This window comes from Somniosus microcephalus, chromosome 4 (assembly GCF_052327205.1).
Source record: "Somniosus microcephalus isolate GS21.2 chromosome 4, FLI_Smic_1.0, whole genome shotgun sequence".
Classification (NCBI taxonomy): domain Eukaryota; kingdom Metazoa; phylum Chordata; class Chondrichthyes; order Squaliformes; family Somniosidae; genus Somniosus; species Somniosus microcephalus.
The window spans coordinates 31,175,217-31,199,144 of record NC_140990.1 but is presented as its reverse complement, the minus strand read 5'-3'; the positions used below and the strand labels follow the sequence as shown (position 1 = coordinate 31,199,144).

Genomic DNA, 23,928 nt, shown 5'->3' with positions numbered 1-23,928 from the left:
ACACGTGTACGGTTTCACCCTGCTGTGACTGGTGCGATGTTTTTTCAGGCTGTGTAACTGTTTAAAGCTCTTTCCACAGTCAGTGCACTGGAACACTCTCACTCGGGTGTGTGTGTCTTGGTGCTTTTCCAGTCACACTGATGTTTGAAATCTTTTCCCACAGACAGAACAGACAAACATTCCTCGTTCCACATTCAAAGGGCTGATGATACTCAGCCTGTTACTTGGATTGGACTTGTCTCCATTCCCGTGCTGAGGGGATTGCTGTACCAGACGGGAGGGGCAACATTTGGGGACTCTCGATTCTCCACCAATTCCCATTCCCCTTCTTTCTGGTGGATAATGGAGGTGCCACTGTGTGTAATGTGCAGGTCAGTAAGAATTGTCAGCAAGGATTAATCAGCACTTTCTAATTGGTGATGTTAATCAGCAGAACTTTTCAAACACTGAATTGTACCAAAGATTATTAAAGGGTTGAAGTAAAATGTCTAATTTTACTATAAACAAATTTCTGATGAGAGTCCCTGAATTAAAGGAAAAGATCACAGACAGCGGTTCTTAAAGGGACACTGCAGCCCGGAGAACACAATCAGTTATATATCCAGAATATTAAACTCCAGCCCAGTTATAGGGGTTATTAACATCAGCAGAAACAAACCCCAACTGTCAGAATAAATATGGTTCAGTCCTGGATGTGATTAACAGCAGCAAGAACAGCAGAATCCAACCCCTGCAGTCACATGTGAACTCGCTGGTGTCTCAGCAGGTTGGATGACTGAGTGAATCCCTTCCCACACATGGAGCAGGTGAACGGCCTCTCCCCAGTGTGAACTCACTGGTGTGTCAGCAGGTTTGATGATTTGGTGAATCCCTTCCCACACACAGAGCAGGTGAACACCCTCTCCCCAGTGTGAACTCGCTGGTGTGTCAGCAGGTTGTATGATTTAGTGAATCTCTTCCCACACATCCAGCAAGTGAATGGCCTCTCCCCAGTGTGAGTGCGTTGGTGTACAATGAGATTGGATGACAGCTTGAACCTCTTCCCACGGTGAGAGCAACTCAATGGCTTATCGTCAGTGTGAACTCGCTGGTGTTGAATGGGTTCCTCAGAGCTTTTAAAACAGTTCGCACAATTGGAGCATTTAAAAGGTCTCTCGTCAGTGTGAACTCGCTGGTGTCTGAGCAGGTGAGATGAATTAGTGAAGCCCTTCTCACATACGGAGCAGGTGAACGGCCTCTCCCCAGTGTGACTGCGTCGATGATTTTCCAGCTGGGATGGGTAATTGAATCCCTTCCCACAGTCGCCACATTTCCACGGTTTCTCTGTGGTGCGGGTGTCCTTGTGTCTGTCCAGGTTGGATGATCAGTTGAAGCCTCGTCCACACACAGAACACGTGTACGGTTTCTCCCCGCTGTGAATGGTGTGATGTTTTTTCAGGCTGTGTAACTGGTTAAAGCTCTTTCCACAGTCAGTGCACTGGAACACTCTCACTCGGGTGTGTGTGTCTTGGTGCTTTTCCAGTCACACTGATGTTTGAAATCTTTTCCCACAGACAGAACTGGCAAATACTGCTCCTTCCACATTCAAAGGCCGATGATATTCAGGTGCAGATGAATCGAGTGACTGTCAGATCTTGACCTGATGATTGGTTTGAGTTTCCCGTCTGCAAATCCTCCCCTTCTAATACCCTGTAAAAGGAGTTTACAAAAGTCATCACTGTAAGTACAGGTTAGAAATTCTGAACAGACAATTCTAGTTTCTATGGAACATTCTTTCCTCTCTTGTTCCCCCAAAGCTGTAAATTCCCGTCCCACACACTCTCCCTCCTCCCTGTGCTGAAATCCAAACCCTTCGCACAATCTCCAACATTTTTCCTTTCGGTCAACTTCTCTCCCTCCCCTGAAGGTGCTGACTCTGGCTGGGTTCAGTTCCACACTCACTGGTTCCCCTCTCTCTCCTCCCCTGAAGGTGCTGACTCTGGCTGGGCTCAGTTCTACACTCACTGGTTCCCCTCCCTCTCCTCCCCTGAAGGTGCTGACTCTGACTGGGTTCAGTTCTACACTCACTGATTCCCCACTTATGAACTGCTTCGGGCACTTTGTTAAACTCAGGCACAGCAGACACACATTAATCTATTGGGAGATCACTGACACATAAGCAGCCAGCGGTGTGAAGCCTCCTGAGAGTCCGGCCCCTTTCCAGTCAGTATTTACAGGAGCTGGGACACAGAAAAGAGACCAGTTGAAATTAGTGATATATTTATTCACACAAACCAAGCCCCAAAATAAGGAATAATTTATCCTTTATTTAGAGATGCTCCCTGACCAGTCACCATTTCTCCTTCATTCACAGGCGCTCCCTGACCAGTCTCCACTTCTCCTTCATTTACAGACGCTCCCTGACCAGTCACCTTTTCTCCTCCATTTACAGACACTCCCTGACCAGTCACGATTTCTCCTTCATTTACAGACGCTCCCTGACCAGTCACCTTATCTCCTCCATTTACAGACGCTCCCTGACCAGTAACGATTTCTCCTCCATTTACAGACGCTCCCTGGGGATTTCCCAGCACTTCCTGGTTGTCCCGAAGTTTGTGTCTTAAACTGGCGGGTAGTTGTGGGGAGGCAGATAATGTTGAGTGTTTTAATAATGGGGCCTGGGGCCGCACTCTGGGTGTGAGCAGTCCGCGTCCCCCCCGGGGTTCATGAACCCGCTCCCTGAGCTCGGGGTGTGAGCAGCCGCGTCCCCCCCGGGTTCATGAACCCACTCCCTGAGCTCGGGGTGTGAGCGGCCCGCGTCCCCCCGGGGTTCATGAACCCGCTCCCTGAGCTCGGGGTGTGAGCGTCCCGCGTCCCCCCGGGGTTCATGAACCCGCTCCCTGAGCTCGGGGTGTGAGCAGCCCGCGTCCCCCCGGGGTTCATGAACCCGCTCCCTGAGCTCGGGGTGTGAGCGGCCCGCGTCCCCCCGGGGTTCATGAACCCACTCCCTGAGCTCGGGGTGAGCGGCCCGCGTCCCCCCGGGGTTCATGAACCCGCTCCCTGAGCTCGGGGTGTGAGCGGCCCGCGTCCCCCCGGGGTTCATGAACCCGCTCCCTGAGCTCGGGGTGTGAGCGGCCCGCGTCCCCCCGGGGCTCATGAACCCGCTCCCTGAGCTCGGGGTGTGAGCAGCCCACGTCCCCCCGGGGTTCATGAACCCGCTCCCTGAGCTCGGGGTGTGAGCGGCCCGCGTCCCCCCGGGGTTCATGAACCCGCTCCCTGAGCTCGGGGTGTGAGCGGCCCGCCTCCCCCCGGGGTTCATGAACCGGCTCCCCGAGCTCGGGGTGTGAGCGGCCCGCGTCCCCCCGGGGTTCATGAACCCGCTCCCTGAGCTCGGGGTGTGAGCGGCCCGCGTCCCCCTGGGGTTCATGAACCCGCTCCCTGAGCTCGGGGTGTGAGCAGCCTGCGTCCCCCCGGGGTTCATGAACCCGCTCCCTGAGATCGGGGTGTGAGCGGCCCGCCTCCCCCCGGGGTTCATGAACCGGCTCCCCGAGCTCGGGGTGTGAGCGGCCCGCGTCCCCCCGGGGTTCATGAACCCGCTCCCTGAGCTCGGGGTGTGAGCGGCCCGCGTCCCCCCGGGGTTCATGAACCCGCTCCCTGAGCTCGGGGTGTGAGCGGCCCGCCTCCCCCCGGGGTTCATGAACCCGCTCCCCGAGCTCGGGGTGTGAGCGTCCCGCGTCCCCCCGGGGTTCATGAACCCGCTCCCTGAGCTCGGGGTGTGAGCGTCCCGCGTCCCCCCGGGGTTCATGAACCCGCTCCCTGAGCTCAGGGTGTGAGCGGCCCGCGTCCCCCCGGGGTTCATGAACCCGCTCCCTGAGCTCAGGGTGTGAGCAGCCCGCGTCCCCCCGGGGTTCATGAACCCGCTCCCTGAGCTCAGGGTGTGAGCAGCCCGCGTCCCCCCGGGGTTCATTAATCTTTTATTTAAATCTGGTAGTACTTGTTACAATTCATCAATTACATGATAAATCCATTACATTCATTAACCACAATAAGGCTAAGCCTTAGAAGAAACTGTTTTAGGATTAACAGTACAAATACAATAATAAATTTTTCCAGGCAAAACCAATGTCAACAATACAGGTACCCATAGTAAAAAACAATACATACCAGTCCTACTGGCAATCTAGTAACTCTTCATTTTTGCTTGGTATAACCTGTTGTCCTTTTTTCAAAATTTTAACATTCAAGTACAACAGTACTTATACAGCTCAACAGTTACATAGTAAATCCATTACATTCATTGACCAATTATGGTCAACAATATAAATGCAACAATAAATTTTACAGGTAAATCAATAATGTTTACAGTACAAACTGCAACTATTTAATAAACCAAGAATCCGTACACGCCAGTCCAACTGGCATTGTTCAATCATTCAGTCATTCGTTCCTCCATTGGTCCGTTCGTTCACTCAAGCGTAAGTTCCATGTGCATGACTGCGTACATGTGTGCCGTTTCTATCTGCGTGCATGCCTATGTGTTCGTTCATCTGTCCGGCAGGCTTCACGCTTACCAAGCCGACTTTCACCTGGGGAGCGAGGGCCCTTCATTCGGTCGAACGTAAGTTCCATTGTGTAAGCATGCGTATCATTTGTCTACCTGTGTGCATGCGTGCGTTCGTTCATCCGTCCGGCAGGCCTCACGCTCACTGAGTGACCCCCGTCCTGGAGAGCGGGCCCTTCATTCGGTCGAACGTAAGTTCCATTGTGTATGCGTGCGTGCGTGCATATATTTGTATCCGCATGCGTGCGTTCACTAGAGCGTTCGTTCGTTCGATTAAGGAAGGCTTTAACACTAAATAACACCACAATATAGAAAATCCCACAACCATATAAAAAAATCACTTAAGACTTCAAGTAAACTACTTTTACCAGAACTCGAAACTTCTTCAAAAACAAGTAAATACCAGTTCAACGCCAGTCCTATTGGCACTCTAATAACTCCTCGTTTTCACTTGGTTATCCAACCATATAATGTCATAATCCTTATCCACAGTCTTCAACCTTTCCACAGAAAAGAAGCCGACCACTTTCTCAAATCCCGTAAAAGAGGAAAACGAGTACTCAAATTCCCTTCTTCTTGCTGTTATCACTCACAGGACCCAGCCATCAAGACATTCATTATTCCTTGCCGATATACCTTGTTTTGTCTTTTATTTTCCTTTTTCACTTTTATCCCGTTCTCTTTTCCCATCTTATGGCTGTTCAAGCTCCATACTATAGATGGAAACAGTCTGTCTTTCCTCCACCAAATGGCGGCGCACAAACCCGATCCCATCACCGAAACAAAGACTCACAGCTGCCACCAGATGGAGCACAGGCAGGGCTGCTGGAACTCATTCGGGCCGGAGGCCGTTCTTCAACTTTAGAAACCGTGCAGCATGCTCACCCACAGCATCTCCCGACTCCGCTTCTGACGACCAGCCACTCCGCCCTAGGCCCCCAGCCTGGGGTCCTCCACCCTAGGCCCCCCGCCTGGGGTCCTCCATGCTGGGCCTCCCGCCTAGGACACTCTCCTCTGGGCCTTCCACCCTGGGCCTTCTGCACTGGGCCCTCCGCACTGGCATTCCCCATGAGCAGCCGGGGTGTGGAGCAGCCCGTTCACACAGCACTGAGCAGAGCCGAGCTGCTGAGAATCTCGCAGCCTCCCCCGGGGTTCATTTTTTTTTCTTCTGTCCCAGAGTTTGGCGCGGGGCCCCTTTGCTGAGCGAATCATGAGAAATCGAGAAGCGGCGGGCGGATAATGTCGAGTGTTTTAATAATGGGGCCTGGGGCCGCACTCGGGGTGTGAGCAGCCCGCGTCCCCCGGGTTTCTTTTTTTCCCCATTTTTTTTGTTTTTTTAAATGACATTCACAGAGCTCAAGTCTCGGCTCTTTGTACAAAGTCACACACCCTCATGCCTACAAGGCAGGGGTCCCACTCTCTTCAAGTTAATGATGTGATCTCCAAGCTTCTTGATCATCTTCACTTGTTCATCCAGATAGTGGGTCTCCAGGAATTCACACAGTTGAGGGTCGGCGCTCCCAGTGGAGAGTTTGTGCAGATCCAGCAGACTCTGGCCGACATTCTTCTCCATCTGCAGGGCTCTCTGCATCACCGAGCAGAGCCTCCCCCTCTCCCAGCCGAACAAATGGACTGTAAAGAAACTTAAAAACAGTAGATTCATTTTTAAAACTTATCAAATTAAATTAAAATCACATTGGCCGGGGTGATGATGCACTCCAGTCCCCGTGGTGCCCACCGGTCTCGGAAGGCCTCGAGTGTGCCGGCGGACACCGCATGCTCCATCTCCAGGGCCACCCGGGCACGAACATAGCCACGGAAGAGAGGCAGGCAATCAGGCCAAACGACCCCCTCGACCACCCGCTGCCTGGACCTGTTTATGGCCACTTTGGCCAGGCCCAGGAGCAGTCCTACAAGGAGGTCCTACGACCCGCCCTCTCCCCTCCGCACCGGGTGGCCGAAGATCAGGAGCGTGGGACTGAAGTGCAGCCAAAAGTCGAGGATCAGCCCCTTCAAATAATGGAACAGGGGCTGCAACCTCTCACATTCCACATAAACATGGAACACGGACTCCTCTAGGCCGCAAAAATAGCAAGCGGCCTGGGAGTCCGTGAACTTACTTAAAATCTTATTGCACGGGACTGCTCCATGCAACACCCTCCAGGCCAAGTCCCCAATAGATAAAGGGAGGACTCCAGCGTAGAGAGCCCCCCATTGGGGACCTCCGCCTCCGCCGGAATGGCAAGATGGCACGCCAAGGCGTATCCGGATGGCAGACGAAGATGACAAAGTGGAGAGTGTGCAGGAGCAGCCCGTACAGGAAAGCCCTCCGCGCAGAACTAAAAGGCATGGAGGGCATTTCCCCGAGACGGCTCAAGCTGTGAGGCGCCGGTTCCCAAGAGGGGTTTCGGGGCCGTGCACCGATGAGGAATTCCGTCCGAACGGGTGTCAGTTTGGACGGGATCGCCCCACGTGCTTGAGCCTCCTCGACACACCTAGTGGAGTCGGGGCCCAGTGCCGCTTTCAGCGTCTCGATGGCTTTGGCCGTGAGCCGGACGTTGGCCCAGGACAGGCACTGCGCCAGCTCCTCTGGCACCATCCAACCCGCTGCTCCGCCATCGAGCAGGTCCCCGACCCTGGTCACCTTACCAGGCACAGCCCTGCCCTCCGCCAGCCACCCGATCCAGCGGGCACGGAGGTGCGGATTCCTGAGCAGCGGCTCCTGAAGGAGAGCCGCCACTCCTGACGGGGGAGAACGTGTAGGACTGGTCAGGGTGGATCATGTGGGCCAGCACGGTGCCAAGGCGGGCAGACATGGCCCTGGCAAAAATTTTATAATCCGTGCTGAGGAGGGAGACCGGGCGCCAGTTTTTTTAAAGGCGGAGATCGCCCCTCTTAGGCAGCAGGACAATGACCGCCCTGCGCCACGAGAGGGGCATCTCCCCGGTCGCCAGAACAGAGCCCCGCAATAGGCCCGGGTCTCCGCGCTGATCCCCTCCGGATCCGAGACCGGAGATCCGTCCTCGGCCAGCAACCCCAAGTGCTGCTTACGGACCCCCCGTCTTTTTTCCAGCAAGTAGAAGAAGGGGGAGCCGCGGTCCAGGTCCCGGAGGATCTGGATCCGTGACCTCATGTACGCACCTCGGGACCCGACAAGCTGCAGGTCCTTCAGCGCGCCCTTCTTCTCTTCATACACCTTCCGCAGGGCTGGGTCATCGACGACTTCACCGAGACGGGACTCCAGGTCGAGCACCTCCCTCTCCAACCGCCCGACCCGGGTCTCCCGCCTCTTGGTCGACCCCCTTGCGTACTCTTGACAGAAGAGACGGACGTGAGCCTTGCCCACGTCCCACCATAGCCTCAAGGAGGGGAAGCCGCCCCGCTTCCTTCTCCAGTCGGCCCAGAACCGACGAAACGAATCCCTGAACCGCTCATCCTCCAGCAGCAGGTTGTTAAAATGCCAGTACGTGGACCCCCTCCGTGCGCGTAATGGCGCGAGCTCCGCCCACACCAGGTGGTGGTCCGTGCACGGCACCGGCCGCATGGAAGCCTCCGGAATGCAGGAGACGTACGCCCGGGAAATGTAAAGGCGGTCGATTCTGGACCTTCCTCCTCCAGACCTCACGTAAGTGAAGGCGCTGGAGTCGGGATGGAGATTTCACCAGACGTCCACCAAGTCGAAGGACCCGACCAGGTCCCTCAACTTCTCCATCGACGCCAGGCTGTACGGGGGACCTGAACGGTCCCTCGCCTCGAGGGTACAATTAAAATTCCCCCGGAGGATGACGCACTCGCCGACGTCGATGGAGCCCAGAAGAGCGGACACTTCTTCAAAGAAGCACAGTTGCTGTGCACCGGCCGCGGGGGCATACACGTTCACTAGGTGGAGCGGCACGCCCCCCAGGCGAACAGTCACCTGGAGCAAGCGGCCCGGCACGTGCTCCCTGACCCCCAAGATCTCCGGCTGAAAATGCGGGGCCAGCAAGATAGCCACCCCGCTGGAATAGTTGGAGAAGTGCCTCATGCTGACCCGTTCTTGCCACTCCAGGAGCCACGTGGCCTCATCCTCCGGAACGGTGTGTGTTTCTTGCAGGAAGCACACCGCATACCTCCCGTCCTGGAGGACTGGGAAGTTATTAAATCTACGGCGCGTATCTCTGCTGCCGCTGATGTTGAGGCTGGCTTTGGTTATCTTCATGACAAGAGCATAGTACAACCTCTACCTAACCTAACGGGAGGAGGGAGAGCTGCCGTTTGTCGACCGCCACTCCCTCAGCAGCCCAGCAAGGAACTTGTTGATCCCGCGCTCTCGTCCACACCCATGGATTTGGCAGCGGCACGGACGGAGCCGACGAGCAGCGCCAGATCTGATCATCTGTCTAGGGCCAGCCGGATTTTGCCAGGGCGACCCCGACACGCAGCCAGAAAGTCCCAGAGTTCCACAACGGGGATGAGGGGGGACTCGGAGGGGGGCACGTGGGTATCCGCCGCCTCACTGGTGACGGAATCTGACTCGTCCTCGGTGCTCTCCGCCGGGTCCCCGTCCTCCTCCGGGAGGTCGTCATCAGCCAGCCCCACCTCTGTCTCGATCCCACCCCCAGGATCGGCGGCAGAGGGTTCCTCCCTGGGCTCCTCCGGAGGTGCCGGGTCAGGAGGCGGCGGCGGTTCGGGGCTCCCCTCCGCCCCAGGCACCGGGGTGCACGTGGAAACCGGGGAGAACACTGTCCCCATTTCCCCCAACATCCCCGGCGACAGCATCGGAGACGGAGTCAGGGGGTCTTCCCCCTCACCGCCATCAGCCACCGACCCAGCAGACCGGGGAGCTTGAATACATTCCTCGCCACATCGAGCAGCACCTGGGAATGGTCCAGACTCTCCTGGGTGAGCCCAGCCTCACTGGCCTTGCCCATCCCAGTCTCCAGGGCGCCCGACATGGTGAGATGTAATGAATCTTTCGTTATTTCTTCCGCGGGTAGATCCGCCGTCCTCCCACACGCAGGGTCTCTTCCCCATCCCCAGGAGGCGCAGGCGGGACAGACTCATCTGTCGTACCCTCCCGAGGGATAGGCAACTCCTGCCGAACACAGATGTCAGTAATGGTAGGGAGGGGGCAGCACCCACGGCGGGCGACAATTCCCTCCGCGAGGAGGGACATTGTCTCTCGTGGTCCTCCTCCTCTCCCAGGGACTCGCGCCTCCTTTTTGTTATGGAGGGACACGAAGGCTGGGAGACCTCCATACCTACCGGGGCCTCCTCCTCCGCTCCCTCCCCTCGCGCGGGTTGCTCGGGTCCCTCGAGCCCGAGACTGGTCGCAGGTCTTAATTCTTCCGCCTCAGCGGTTGCGATCACGGGCCCAGGCACGAGGCCCCCCAAACTGAAACTCCGCCGCCACCAGCGCAAGGTATGCGGGCGTAAGTTCCGCCAGATCGTCTGTATCTGTGTGCTCACTGAGGGGACCCGCCCTAAGGTGCTTCGTCTTCTTCCGTACCTTCCCTCCGCGCAGACGCTCTCCCTCCCCCCCGCCAGAGGCCGTGATGGCGTTGGCCTCCTACGTCGACCGCACATCAGGTGTTGAGGACACGTGGACAGAATCGGGGTGGGGGGGGTGGTGGCGGCGCCAGCCTTGGCCGCCTCAGATGTTCTGGCGGCCTTGGAGGCAGGGCAGTTCTTTCGTACATGCCCCACCTCCTTACAGGCGTGGCACCGCACACCGTCCGACGTCCAAAAGACGCGGTAGGCAGCCCCCTCGTGGCATGCAATAAACGTGCCCTCGGTGTCCTCCTCCCGTGCCAGCTGAACAAAAAGCTGGCGCCGGAAGACGTCGTGCCGGAGGCTGGCCTCCCTGCATCCGAGCGGGATCGGTGTGATCCCCGACCTCACCTCTCCCAGTTGACGTAGGTGGGGGAGGAGCTCAGCCGAAACAAAGGGCGGGACGTTTGATAAGAGGATCCTCTGCGCGGTGACCTCGAGAGGATCCACCGGCAGGAGGGTCCCGCCCACGGTGAGCCCCTTGGTTACGGCCAGGGCCACCGCCCGCTCCGACCCCAGGAAGAACACAGCCTTGCCGTACATTTTCAAGGCGGCGACGATGGCTGAAGGGCCGACAACCCCAGCCACGGCCTTCACGCATGCCTCGATAGTCATGTTGGGGTGAGTGTAGCTCTTCACCCTGTGTTTTTTAGTGATGAGGCGGAATGGTGACGGGGCAGCAGAAGCAGCCGTGGCTGCCACACTTCCGTATGATCTTGCTGGCCCCGTCACCGGCGATGATGTGGCCGCCATCGTGGGGTGCTTATTATAAAGGGCTACACCCACCCCAAGTCACAGGCCTGGTGATCTTTATGGCCTCAGTGGTTGTTTTCCCTGAGCAGAGGGAGCTTGTTAAAAGTGAAGGCACACCTCTCCCCTTGTTGATTAAATTGGGAGAGGGGCCTTCTCCCCTCTGCTCAACAGGCAATTAATGGATATGAGGTGCCTCTTAGAGAGAGACAGGGGGGTGGGAAGGAGGGAGGCTGCAGGGGCTGGGTCTCCACTCAAGATGGTGGGTGGGTGCTCGCAGGGGTGCACTCCCTGAAAAATAAGTCTCTATTGATGGTCTTCTTGTGGGGGGAGAAGATGTCTTCACCTGGGAAAATAAAGCTGGAGATGCCCAGGCTCAGTCCACCACCAGGTCTCAACGATGTGACAATTAAATGATGACTTCGCCTGGGCAGCTCCAGCTGTCCCAAGATAGGGAGGGGTGTTTGCTAGTGGTGTGTGTGGCCTAGTTTTTACAAGAGCCACTCACACACACCCCTAGATGTTTTCTTCTTCTTCTTTCCTCCCCCCACTTAAATACAAAGTCTTTATGAGAGTGCACCATGAAACACCCACCTGTAGAAGTTTTCCAATGGCTCTCCCTCCTTCTGAACAGATGTAGGATGGTTATTTTTCTCCCCTCTCTCCCTCTCCTGTAATGGAGACCAGTTGGGGAAGCAGTGATGGAATGGCTTCCCTTTGTTGTTAGCTCTGGTCTGGTCTCCTGGTCCCTCTGGCACCCCAATTGTAACTGCAGCAGCAACAGATGTGGTCTCTCCTCAGAGAGAGAGAGAGAGAGGAGAGAGAGAGAGAGAGACCTCTCCTCTCCTCTCCTACAGCACAGCAGCAGCACAAGATTCCTGGCTGGCTATCAGGGATCCCGGGGTTCATGAACCCGCTCCCTGAGCTCTCTCACCTGGTGTGTCAGCGGCTGCTGCCAAGGTCCACGCATGCTCAGCTCACACTGCCCGGGTGACTGACGGGAGCTCCGGACCAATAGGAAGAGCGGGGTGGGGCTGGAGGAGCGAGCCGGCAGCGGGTCCTCCAACCAATCGGGGAGCCCGAGGGGCGGGACTAGCGCCGACTGATTGTCTGATCCGCAGGGCAGCGAGTTTCTCCAGTCCCTTGTTCAGGGCCCGGGGCCGGGGGAGGCTGTGGGCCTTTATTCCCCTTATTGGACACAAGGCTCTTTGTCTCACAACACACTGGCTCAGGTTTTAATACAGACTTTTTAAATTCATCAATAAAAGCAGTTAAACTTCGTGGAACAAAATATTTAATATTTGGGAGTAAAAATACTGTTATTTTCCTCTGAGGAATTTGTTAGTTTCAGACAATAACAACAACTTGTATTTATATAACATCTTTAATGTAGTTAAATGTCCCAACACACTTCACGTTATAAAACAAAATTTGACACCGGGTACAAACTAAGCATATTCCCATAAGGAGGAAAGATGGGGCGTCCAAAGCTCGAGCTCCCGATGACAAAGGATGCAGAGGTTAGAATAAAACAGAAAAAGGAGGTTTATGACAAATGTCAGGTACAGAAACCAGGAGAATACAGAGAGTGGGGGAAATTCAAAAAGGATATATGAAAGAAAGACTTGCATTTATATAGCGCCTTTCACGACCACCAGACATCTCAAAGCTCTTTACAGCCAATGAAGTACTTTTGAAGTGGAGTCACTGTTGTAATGTGGGAAACGCGGCAGCCAATTTGTGCACAGCAAGCTCCCACAAACAGCAATGTGATATTAACCAGGTAATCTGTTTTTGTTATGTTGGTTGAGAGATAAATATTGGCCAGGACACCAGGGATAACTCCCCCACTCTTCTTCAAATAGTGCCATGGGATCTTTTACATCCACCTGAGAGAGCAGACGGGGCCTCAGTTTAAAGTCTCATCAGAAAGACGGCACCTTCGACAGTGCAGCACTCCCTCAACACTGCAGTGTCAGCCTAGCTTTATGTGCTCAAGTCCCTGGAGTGGGACTAGAACCCACAACCTTCTGACTCAGAGGCGAAGGTGCTACCCACTGAGCCACAGCTGACACAAGGGAGAGAATACGAGAAAAGATTAGTGGGTAACGTAAAAGGGAACCCAAAAATCTTTTATAAACGTATGAAAAGTAAAAGGATAGTTAAAGGAATGGTGGGGCCGATTAGGGACCAAATAGGAGCTCATCATACGGAGGCAGAGGGCGTGGCTGAGGTACTGAATGAGTACTTAGCATCTGTCTTCACAAAAGAGGATGAAGTTAATGTCCCAGTAGAGGAGGGAGGAGTAGAGAAATTAGATAAAAATGGATAGAAAGGAGGTGCTAAATAGGTTGTCATCACTCAATGTTAACAAGTCACCCGGTCCAGATGCGATGCATCCTAGGTTGCTGAGGGAAGCTAGGGTGGAGATAGCAGAAGCTCTGACCACAATCTTTCAATCTCCCTCAGATATACGGGAGTGGTGCCAGAGGACTGGAGGATTGCAAATGTTACACCCCTGTTTAAAAAAGGGGAGAGGGATAAACCTGGGAACTACAGGCCAATCAGTCTAATGTCAGTGGTGGGTGAACGACTAGAGACCATTGTCAAGGACAAAATTAATTCTGACTTGGAGAAGCATGGGTTAATAAGGGGCAGCCAGTATGGACTTGTTAAAGGTAAATCGTGTCTGACTAACCTGATTGAGTTCTTTGATGAAGTAACAGAGGGTTGATGAAGGTAGTGCAGTAGATGTTGTATATATGGACTTCCAAAAGGCATTTGATAAAGTACCACACAAGAGACTTACTCAGGGAATAGAAGCACAGGGAATTAAAGGGCTGATGGTAATTTGGGTATAATTGGCTAAGGGAGAGGAGGCAGTGAGCAGTGCTGAGGGATGTTTTTCTGACTGGAGGGAAGTATGCAGTGGGTTCCCCAGGGGTCGGGATTAGGACCACTGCTTTTCTTGTTATATATAACTGACCTGGACTTGGGTATAGGTGTACAAGTTTGAAGTTTACAGATGATACAAAACTTGGCAACGTAGTAAATAGTGAGCATAGTAGTAGCAGACTTCAGAAGGACAGAGACAGACTGTGAAATGAGCAGACACAAGGCAGATGAAATTAAATGAGGATAAGTGAGTAGTGATGCACTTTGGGAGAAACAACAGGGAGAGGCCGTATAATCTAAATGGGACTATTTTGAGGGGGTGCAAGAGCAGAGGGACCTGGGGGTCCATATTCACAAATCTTTGAAAGTGCCACGGCAAGTTGGTGAGGCGGTTCAGAAAGCGTATGGGATACTTGGCTTTGTAAATAGGGCCATTGAATACAAAAACAAGGAAGTTACACTAAGCCTTTACAAATCACTAGTTAGGAACATAGGACAGGAGGAGGCCATTCAGCCCCTCGAGCCTGTTCCACCATTCAATGAGATCATGGCTGATCTGTGACCTAACTCCATACACCCGCCTTTGGCCCATATCCCTTAATACCTTTGGGTAACAAAAACCTATCAATCTCAGATTTAAAATTAACAATTGATCTCGCATCAATTGCCGTTTGCGGAAGAGAGTTCCAAACTTCTACCACCCTTTGTGTGTAGAAGTGTTTCCTAATTTCACTCCTGAAAGGTCTGGCTCTAATTTTTAGACTATGCCCCCAGTCCTAGAATCCCCAACCAGCGGAAATAGTTTCTCTCTATCTACCCTATCTGTTCCCCTTAATATCCTGAAAACTTCAATCAGAACACACCTTAACCTTCTAAATTCCAGGGAATACAACCCTAATTTGTGTAATCTCTCCTCGTAACTTAACCCTTGGAGTCCGGGTATCATTCTGGTAAACCTACGCTGCACTCCCTCCAAGGCCAATATATCCTTCCTAAGGTGTGGTGCCCAGAACTGCTCACAGTACTCCAGGTGTGGTCTAACCAAGGTTTTGTGCAGCTGCAGGGTTTTGGCCTCAGCTGGAGTCTTGTGTACAGTTCTGGGCACCACACTTTAGGAAGGATGTCAAGGCCTTGGAGAGGGTACAGAGGAGGTTGACCAGGATGGTACCAGGGATGAGGGACTTCAGTTATGTGGAGAGATTGGAGAAGCTGGGATTGTTCCCCTTATAGCAGAGAAGGTTAAGAGGAGACCTAATAGAGGTGTTCAAAATGATGAGGGGTTTTGATCGAGCAAGTAGGGAGAAACTGTTCACTCTGGCAAGTGGGTCGGTAACCAAAGGTCACAGATTTAAAATAGTTGCTAAAAGAACTAGAGGGGAATGAGGAGAATTGTTTTCACACAGAGGGTTGTTAAGATCTGGAACGCACCATCTGAAAGGATGCTGGAATCAGGTTCCACAGGAACTTTCAAACGGTAATTGGACATGTACTTGAAGAGGACTAGTGTGCAGAGTTCTGGGGATAAAGCTGGGGTTTGGGACTAAATTGGACAGCTCTTTCAAAGAGCCGGCACAGGCACGATGGGCCGAATCACCTCCTTCTGTGCTGTTAGATTCTATGATTAGTGTGAACACGCTGGTGTCCCTTAAGGCTCTTCGAGCTTTTAAAGCTCTTCCCACAGTCAGAACACTGAAAGGGTCTCTCGTCAGTGTGAACAAGCAGGTGTGTCTGCATGGTGGATGACCGAGCGAATCCCTTCCCACACACGGAGCAGGTGAATGGTCTCTCTCCAGTGTGGAGGAGCCGATGGCTCTTCAGCTCCCCGGAGCTTTTAAATCTCTTCCCACAGCCAAAACATTTAAAGGGGTTCTCTCCAGTGTGAACAAGCTGGTGTGCCAGCAGGTTGGAGGTCCGAGCGAATCCCTTCCCACACACGAAGCAGGTGAACGGCCTCTCCCCAGTGTGTAGGTGTTGGTGTTTCTTCAGCTCCCCGGAGCTTTTAAAGATCTTTCCACAGTCAGAACATTTAAAGGGTCTCTCGTCAGTGTGAACTCGCTGGTGTCTCTGCAGGTTGGATGACTGAGTGAATCCCTTCCCACACACGGAGCAGGTGAACGGCCTCTCCCCAGTGTGAACTCGCTGGTGTCGCCCGAGCTCCTGGGGGATATTAAAGCTCTTCCCACAGTCAGAACATTTAAAGGGTCTCTCGTTAGTGTGAACTCGCTGGTGTATCAGCAGGTGGGATGACTGAGTGAATCCCTTCCCACACACGGAGCAGGTGAATGGCCTCTCCGCAGTGTGAACTCGCTGGTGTCCCTTCAGATCCCCGGAACTTTTAAAGCTCTTCCCACAGTCAGGACAGTTAAACGGCCTCTCATCGGTGTGAGCTTGCTGGTGTTGCTTCAGCTCCCCAGGGCTTTTAAAGCTCTTCCCACAGTCAGGACATTGAAATGGTCTCTCGTCAGTGTGAACAAGCTGGTGTCCCTTCAGATCCTGGGGGCTTTTAAAGCACTTCCCACAGTCAGAACATTGAAATGGTCTCTCGTCAGTGTGAACAAGCTGGTGTCGCTTCAGATCCTGGGGGCTTTTAAAGCTCTTTGCACAGTCAGGACATTGAAATGGTCTCTCATCAGTGTGAACAAACTGGTGTTTCTTCAGATCCCCGGGGCTTTTAAAGCTCTTCCCACAGTCAGAACACTGAAGTGGTCTCTCGTCAGTGTGAACAAACTGGTGTTTCTTCAGTTCCCCAGGGCTTTTAAAGCTCTTCCCACACTCGGAACACTGAAATGGTCTCTCGTCAGTGTGAACAAACTGGTGTTTCTTCAGATCCCCAGGGCTTTTAAAGCTCTTCCCACAGTCAGAACACTGAAATGGTCTCTCCCCAGTGTGAACTCGCTGGTGTGTTTGCAGGTGGGATGAACAAACAAATCCCTTTCCACACACGGAGCAGGTGAATGGACTGTCCCTGGTGCGACTGCGCCGTTTAACTTCCAATGCAGACGGGGAACTGAATCCCTTCCCGCCGTCCCCACCTTTATCCGGTTTCTCCCCGGTGTGACGGTGCACGTGTCTCACCAGGTCAGGCGATCGGCTGAATCCGCGTCCACACACTGAACACGTGTGCGGTTTGTCATCGCTGCGATCGCTGCTTTCTCCTTCCATGTGCAAAGGCCGATGATATTCAGGTCCTGATGAATCGAGTGGCTCTGTCAGAGCTTGCCGTGATGTTTGGTCTGAGCTTCCCGCCTGTAACTGCTCCACTTCTATAACCCTGTAAATTGAGATCAGAAAAGGATCAGAGGCAAACTGTTGTTTAATTTTCAAGTTTCCGAACCCAGGGGCAATGAAGCTGATTTTAAGGCCCCAGCTGCTGCACAGGTTGGTTGAAAGGATCAGCAGTAATGGCGGCTGCAATACCCACAAGCCCCCGCGCTCCAGAAAGCGCTCTGTTGACTCTGAGTCCCGCGCTTGTGCTCATGGCCCCTGCGCTCTCCCTCTTGCTCCACTATCGCCCGTCCCGACCGGTCCGCAATGCGCATGCTCAGCGCACAAAACCCCGCGGTTGGAACATCGGGCGCGCATGCGAAGCCGCAACATCTGGTACTTGTGCGCAGCTCAGGTGGGGGCGAGTCGGTGTTTCGCCTCAGCCGTCAGGGAGGTGCGCATGCGCAGGACGACCCAACATTCTTCCTGTCAGCAATCACTCCCTCGTTTCTTTAATAAAAACAGAAACTGCTGGAAATACTCAGCAGGTCAGGCAGCATCTGTGGAGAGAGAAACAGAGTTAACGTTTCAGGTCAATGACCCTTCGTCAGAACTGCTTGTTCTTTAGTGTCAGCCAGTGGCTCAGTTGGTAGCACTCTCGCCTCTGAGGCATAAGGTTGTGGGTTCAAGTCCCACTCCAGAGACTTGAACACCAAAATCTAGGCTGACGCTCCAGTGCAGTGCTGAGGGAGTGCGGCACTGTCGGAGGTGCCGTCTTTCGGATGAGACGTTAAACTGAGGCCTCGTCTGCTCTCTCAGGTGGATGTAAAAGATCCCATGGCATTATTTCAAGAAAGAAAGACTTGCATTTATATAGTGCTTTCATGACCACCAGATGTCTTGAAATGCTTTGCAGCCAATGAAGTACTACAATGAAGTAGTCACTGTTGTAATGTGGGAAAGACCAGGGCAGTTATCCCCAGTCTCCTAGCCAATGTTTATCTCTCAATCAACATAAAAAGATAGATTATCTGGTCATTATCACATTGCTGTTTGTGGGAGCTTGCTGTGCGCTAATTGCTGTGTTTCCTACATTACAACAGTGACTACACTTCAAAAGTACTTCATTGGCTGTAAAGCGCTTTGGGTCGTCCGGTGGTGGTGAAAGGCACTATATAAATGCAAGTCTTTCTTTCTTCACTGGTCTGACCAGCGACCTCTTCTAGCTGATGCTTGATTGACATTACAAGAGGATTTGAGTACAGGACTAAAGATGTCTTACTCCAATTATATTGGGCCTTGGTGAGACCACAGCTGGAGCACTGTCTACAATTTTGGTCTCCTTACCTAAGGAAGGATACACTTGCCATAGAGGGAGTGCAACAAAGGTTCAACGAGATCAATTCCTGGGATGGCGGGTCTGTCAGGTGGTAGAGAGAAAACAGGGAATTATGGACCGGTAAGCCTGACATTGGTAGTGGGGAAAATGCTAGAGTCCATTATAAAAGATGTAATAGCAGAGCACTTGGAAAACAGTGACAGGATCAGACAAAGTCAATATGGATTTACAAAAGGTAAATCGTGCTTGACTAATCTACTGGAATTTTTTGAGGATGTAACTGGTAGAATAGATAAGGGAGAACCAGCGGATGTGGTGTATTTGGACTTTCAAAAGGCTTTTGATAAGGTCCCGCATAAGAGATTAGCATGTAAAGTTAAGGCACAAGGGATTGGGGGCAAGGTACTGACTTGGATAGAGAACTGGTTGGCAGACAGGAAGCAAAGAGTTGGAATAAACGGGTCTTTTTCCGAGTGGCAGACAGTGACTAGTGGGATCGGTCCTAGGACCCCAGCTATTCACAATATATATAAATGATCTAGACGAGGGAACCAGATGTAATATCTCTAAGTTTGCAGATGACACAAAGCTGGGTGGGCGTGTGTGCTGTGAGGAGGATGCCGAGAAACTCCAGTATGATTTGGACAGGTTGGGTGATTGGGCAGAAGCATGGCAGTTGCAGTATAATGTGGATAAATGCGAGGTTATCCACTTTGGTGGCAAAAACAGGAAGGCAGATTATCTGAACGGCAATAGATTAGGAGAAGGGGAAGTGCAACGAGACCTGGGTGTCCTTGTGCACCAGTCGCTGAAGGTAAGCATGCAGGTGCAGCAGGCAGTTAAGAAGGCAAATGGTATGTTGGCCTTCATAGCGAGAGGGTTCAAGTACAGAAACAAGGATGTCTTGCTGCAGTTGTGCAGGGCCTTGGTGAGACTGCACCTTGAGTATTGTGTGCAGTTTTGGTCGCCTTATCTGAGGAAGGATGTTCTTGCCATGGAGGGGGTGCAGCGAAGATTCACCAGACTGATACCTGGGATGGCAGGAATGAAGTATGAGGAGAGATTGGGTCGATTGGGCTTATACTCGCTGGAGTTTAAAAGAATGAGAGGGGATCTCATTGAAACTTATAAAATTCTAACAGGACTAGACAGACTTGATGCAGGAAGGATGTTCCCGATGGCGGGGGAGTCCAGAACCAGGGGTCACAGTCTAAGGATAAGGGGTAAGCCATTTAGGACAGAGATGAGGAGGAATTTCTTCACCCAGAGAGTGGTGAACTTATGGAATTCTCTACCACAGAAGGCGGTGGAGGCCAATTCATTAAATATATTCAAGAAGGAGTTGGATATATTTCTTAAGGCTAAAGGGATCAGGGGATATGGGGAGAAGGCAGGGACAGGGTACTGAATTTGGATGATCAGCCATGAACTCATTGAATGGCGGAGCAGGCTCGAGGGGCCGAATGGCCTACTCCTGCTCCTATCTTCTATGTTTCTATGACATCAGACTTCAGAACAACACGTCTGCCAGTTCTGGCCACAAACCTCAGTACAGTCAACCTTTCAGCAGCTGCAGCCCGGATTAAATAACTAGTAGTTTAACATGTCTAGTAGAGATTTTGGATTTCTATTCAAAATAGTGTGGAGATGCCAGTGTTGGACTGGGGTGGACAAATGTAAGAAGTCACACAACACCAGGTTATATAACCTGGTGTTGTGTGACTTCTTACATTTTTTCAAAATAGGGGTCAGCCCAGAGTCCGCGCATGCGCACACGGAGCGACGGTTTGGGCCGAGTCCGGCACAGCGACCCCTCCCGGTCACCAAGGGTAATAACCGCGCATGCCCAGAGGAGATCAACCCCCTCCCCCACTCGGAGCTGCGTCTGCGCACTCGGATCTTGTCGGAGTTGCCGCGGGGCATTCCGGGGAAAGGCCTTGGTGTCGGTTCCAGAGTCGCGATCGGTGACGCAAAGTGAGTTTTCTCCACTCCGATTGGGTGGAGAATCGCGCGGGGTGGGGGGAGGGGTGGATCGGGAGAGAATAAAAAGAGAAATAGAAAAACCTGAGAGTCCGCGAGGCCCCGGACCGAGCGGCGTCAGTTGGACGATCACGTGATCTCATTGGGGACACGTGACCCGGGCCCACGGCCTGATTGACGGGAGATTCCGACCAATAGGGAGCGAGCCGGCAGCGTGTCCTCCAACCAATCGGGGAGCCCGAGGGGCAGGACTAGCGCTGGCTGATTGTCTGATCCGCAGGGCAGCGAGTTTCTCCAGTCCCTTGTTCAGGGCCCGGGGCCGGGGGAGGCTGTGGGCCTTTATTCCCCTTATTGGACACAAGGCTCTTTGTCTCACAACACACTGGCTCAGGTTTTAATAGAGACTTTTTAAATTCATCAATAAAAGCAGATAAACCCCGTGCTTCTGTGGAACAAACTTTCTAATATTTTATAGAATCATAGAATGGTTACAGCACAGAAGGAGGCCATTCGGCCCGTCCCGGCTCTCTGCAAGATCACTTCAGCTAGTCCCACTCCCCGCCCTTTCCCCGTAACACTTTAATTCTTTTCCCTTCAGGTACTCATCCAATTCCCTTTTGAAAGCCGTGATTGAATCTGCCTCCACCACCCTTTCAGGCAGCGCATTCCAGATCCTAACCACTCGCTGCATAAAAAAGTTTTTCCTCATGTCGCCTTTGGTTCTTCTGTCAATCACCTTAAATCTGTGTCCTCTGGTTCTCGACCCTTCCGCCAATGGGAACAGTTTCTCTCTATTATAAAAGATGTAATAGCAGAGCGCTTGGAAAACAGTGACAGGATCGGACAAAGTCAACATGGATTTACAAAAGGTAAATCGTGCTTGACTAATCTGCTGGAATTTTTTGAGGATGTAAGTGGTACAATAGATAAGCGAGAACCAGTGGATGTGGTGTATTTGGACTTTCAGAAGGCTTTCGATAAGGTCCCGCATAAGAGGTTAGCGTGCAAAATTAAGGCACATGGGATTGGGGGCAAGGTATTAATTTGGATAGAGAACTGGTTGGTGGACAGAAAGCATGGAGGGAGTGCAGCGAAGATTCACCAGACTGTTACCTGGAATGGCAGGAATAATGTATGAGGAGAGATTGAGTCGATTGGGCTTATACGCGCTAGAGTTTAGAAGAATGAGAGGGGATCGCATTGAAACTTATAAAATTCTGACAGGACTAGACAGACTAGATGCAGGAAGGATGTTCCCGATGGCCGGGGAGTCCAGACCCAGGGGCCATAGTCTAAGGATAAGGGGTAGGCCATTTAGGACAGAAATGAGGAGGAATTTCTTCACCCAGAGAGTGGTGAACCTGTGGAATTCTCTACCACAGAAGGCAGTAGAGGCCAATTCATTAAATATATTCAAGAAGGAGTTAGATATATTTCTTAAGGCTAAAGGGATCAGGGGATATGGGGAGAAGGCAGGGACAGGGTACTGAATTTGGATGATCAGCCATGATCTCATTGAATGGCGGAGCAGGCTCGAGGGGCCGAATGGCCCACTCCTGCTCCTATCTTCTATGAACTCTATGAACTATCTACTCTGTCCAGACCCCTCATGATTTTGAACACCTCTATCAGTTCTCCTTTCAACCTTCTCTGCTCTAAGGAGAACCACCCCAGCTTCTCGAGTCTATCCACGTAACTGAAGTCCCTCATCCCCTATCCCTGGAACCATTCTTGTAAATCTTTTCTGCACCATCTCTAAGGCCTTCACATCCTTCCTAAAGTGCGGTGCCCAGAATTGGACACAATACTCCAGTGGAGGCCGAACCAGTGTTTTATGAAGGTTCATCATAACTTCCTTGCTTTTGGACTCTATGTGGGTGATTTTAGCTCAGGTGTGGGATGGTGTCGTGTTAACGAATTTCGTGTTTCCCACACGAATCTAAATGGATGTGGGAGATTGATGCAATTTTAACTCAATCGGCCAATTGATTTCCAACATGTGGGAAGCCTTTGCAAAGGGATTTTTCATGACTGAAAGTCCCCTCCGATGACGTCTTTATTGCTGCTGCATTTAAGGTCCACAGCAAGCCTTGCTTCTTCTGCAGACGGCCAACCTTCTGCCCGTTCATGCTGGAGGGACCTGGAGGCAGAATGACCAGCGAGAGACCTAGGTCGGCTCCCAGGTTTGATGATGGGGCCCTGCAAACTTTAGTTGAGGGAGCAGGAGCTCATAAAGAGGTGCCCTTCCCTTCTTTAGGGAGGAAGAAGCCTCCCCAGCAGACCAGGGCTGTGTGGATCCAGGTGGCAGAGGAGGTCAACTCATTATCAGTACCCCGCAGAACCTGGATTCAGTGCAGGAAGAGATTTCATGACCTTCTCCGCACTGGAAAAGTGAGCATGACTTTGCCATCACCCTCAATCTGAACCCCATTGCCTTTCCTCACCAGCACTCAGCTTTAGCAATCTCTTCCTCCACAACCCACTTGACACTGACATCCATGTACCCTTATCCATTCCCTGTCTCTCTATGGTCACATTCACATCACTATTCGGCTATGCAGCCCTCACACTCCCTATCACTCTGATGCTATGAAAACAACTGACAACACACAGGGAGGGCCCTTGGTCTTGCAACCTCACTCCATCTTTGTCTCCTTCTAAGTATCTATGCTATGGAATCTCTACACTCACTCCTTCATTCTCACTCAAACTCCACTTGTCTCCCTCTTTGCAGGAAAAGAGAGCTCACAACAGGAGAGCGAGAGCCAGGACAGGAGGAGGGCCACCCTCAGTAGCCCAGCTCACCCCCTGGGAGGAGGCGGTCCTGGAGATCATAGGAGTGGAGGAAGATGCACAAGTTGGGGACGGACAGACGGGTGCATCACAGCAAGCTGGTGACAGAATAGTTTTCCATCTCTCTCATTGACATTGCATGAGTCCCTGATAATGATTCTGAAGCTCTAACAGATGGACTTCTGATCATCTGCAATATGCAATGTACATGTAACCTTGACATCACATCTCTGACTCTTTCCTTTACTCCCCCACAGGGCCATCGCAAGCAGCCATCCCCACTAGCCAGGAGGAACAGCCTGAGCATCCAGACTCCTCAGAGGAAGCTGCAATCTCTGAGGGCACAGCATCAGCAGAATGCAGCGCACCCAGCACCAGCGCAGACACGCCTCGGTGGGACCTTCGGGACATAGAGTAGTGTTGTCACCTGGTGTATCACAGCTCAAGTGAGCATCAGCAGATTGTGGAGACAGGGACAGCAGTGGAGAATGCTAGTCAGAGGGCGCAGGACTCTGCCAGCTCAGCTGCATGTCGACCCTGTTGTCTGGGTCCATCCATAAGATCAGCGGGGCTGGAACTCCAGGAACAGATGCAGGAGTCTCTGGCAGGTTTTGTCTCCAGGGTCGCTGCGAGTGTGGAATGAATGGAGAAGTCCATAGCAAACATGAGCAGAGCCTTGGTGGAGTCATTGGCGCATGAACGCATCACCATGGAAAGGATGGCAACCTCCATGGAGGAGATAAGTCGCCAGGGTATGGAAAACATGGTGCGTGTTCATAATAGAATAACATCTCTTGAGGAGCGATGGGCATCTATTGGACAGAGAAACCAGACCTTCATGGAAGTCCTTCTGAGTAGGACTGCCAGTGCAGATACGGGTCCCCATGGCCCCCTGATG

At 52.4% G+C, this 23,928-nt stretch overlaps 1 protein-coding gene and 1 pseudogene across 1 annotated transcript in view; both read right to left on the bottom strand.

The window, feature by feature from the left end:
• Positions 1-693: 693 nt before the first annotated feature.
• LOC147118546 (uncharacterized) lies at positions 694-1,683 on the bottom strand (annotated as a pseudogene).
• A 10,506-nt stretch (positions 1,684-12,189) lies between these two features.
• Positions 12,190-23,928, bottom strand: part of LOC147118545 (uncharacterized) — a 48,455-nt gene continuing 36,716 nt past the window's right edge. Inside the window, exon 2 of the mRNA XM_085983933.1 lies at positions 12,190-16,746. Coding sequence (XP_085840059.1) covers positions 15,323-16,746 — 1,424 coding nt within the window. The 3' untranslated portion in view covers positions 12,190-15,322. The remainder of the gene's footprint in view (positions 16,747-23,928) is intronic.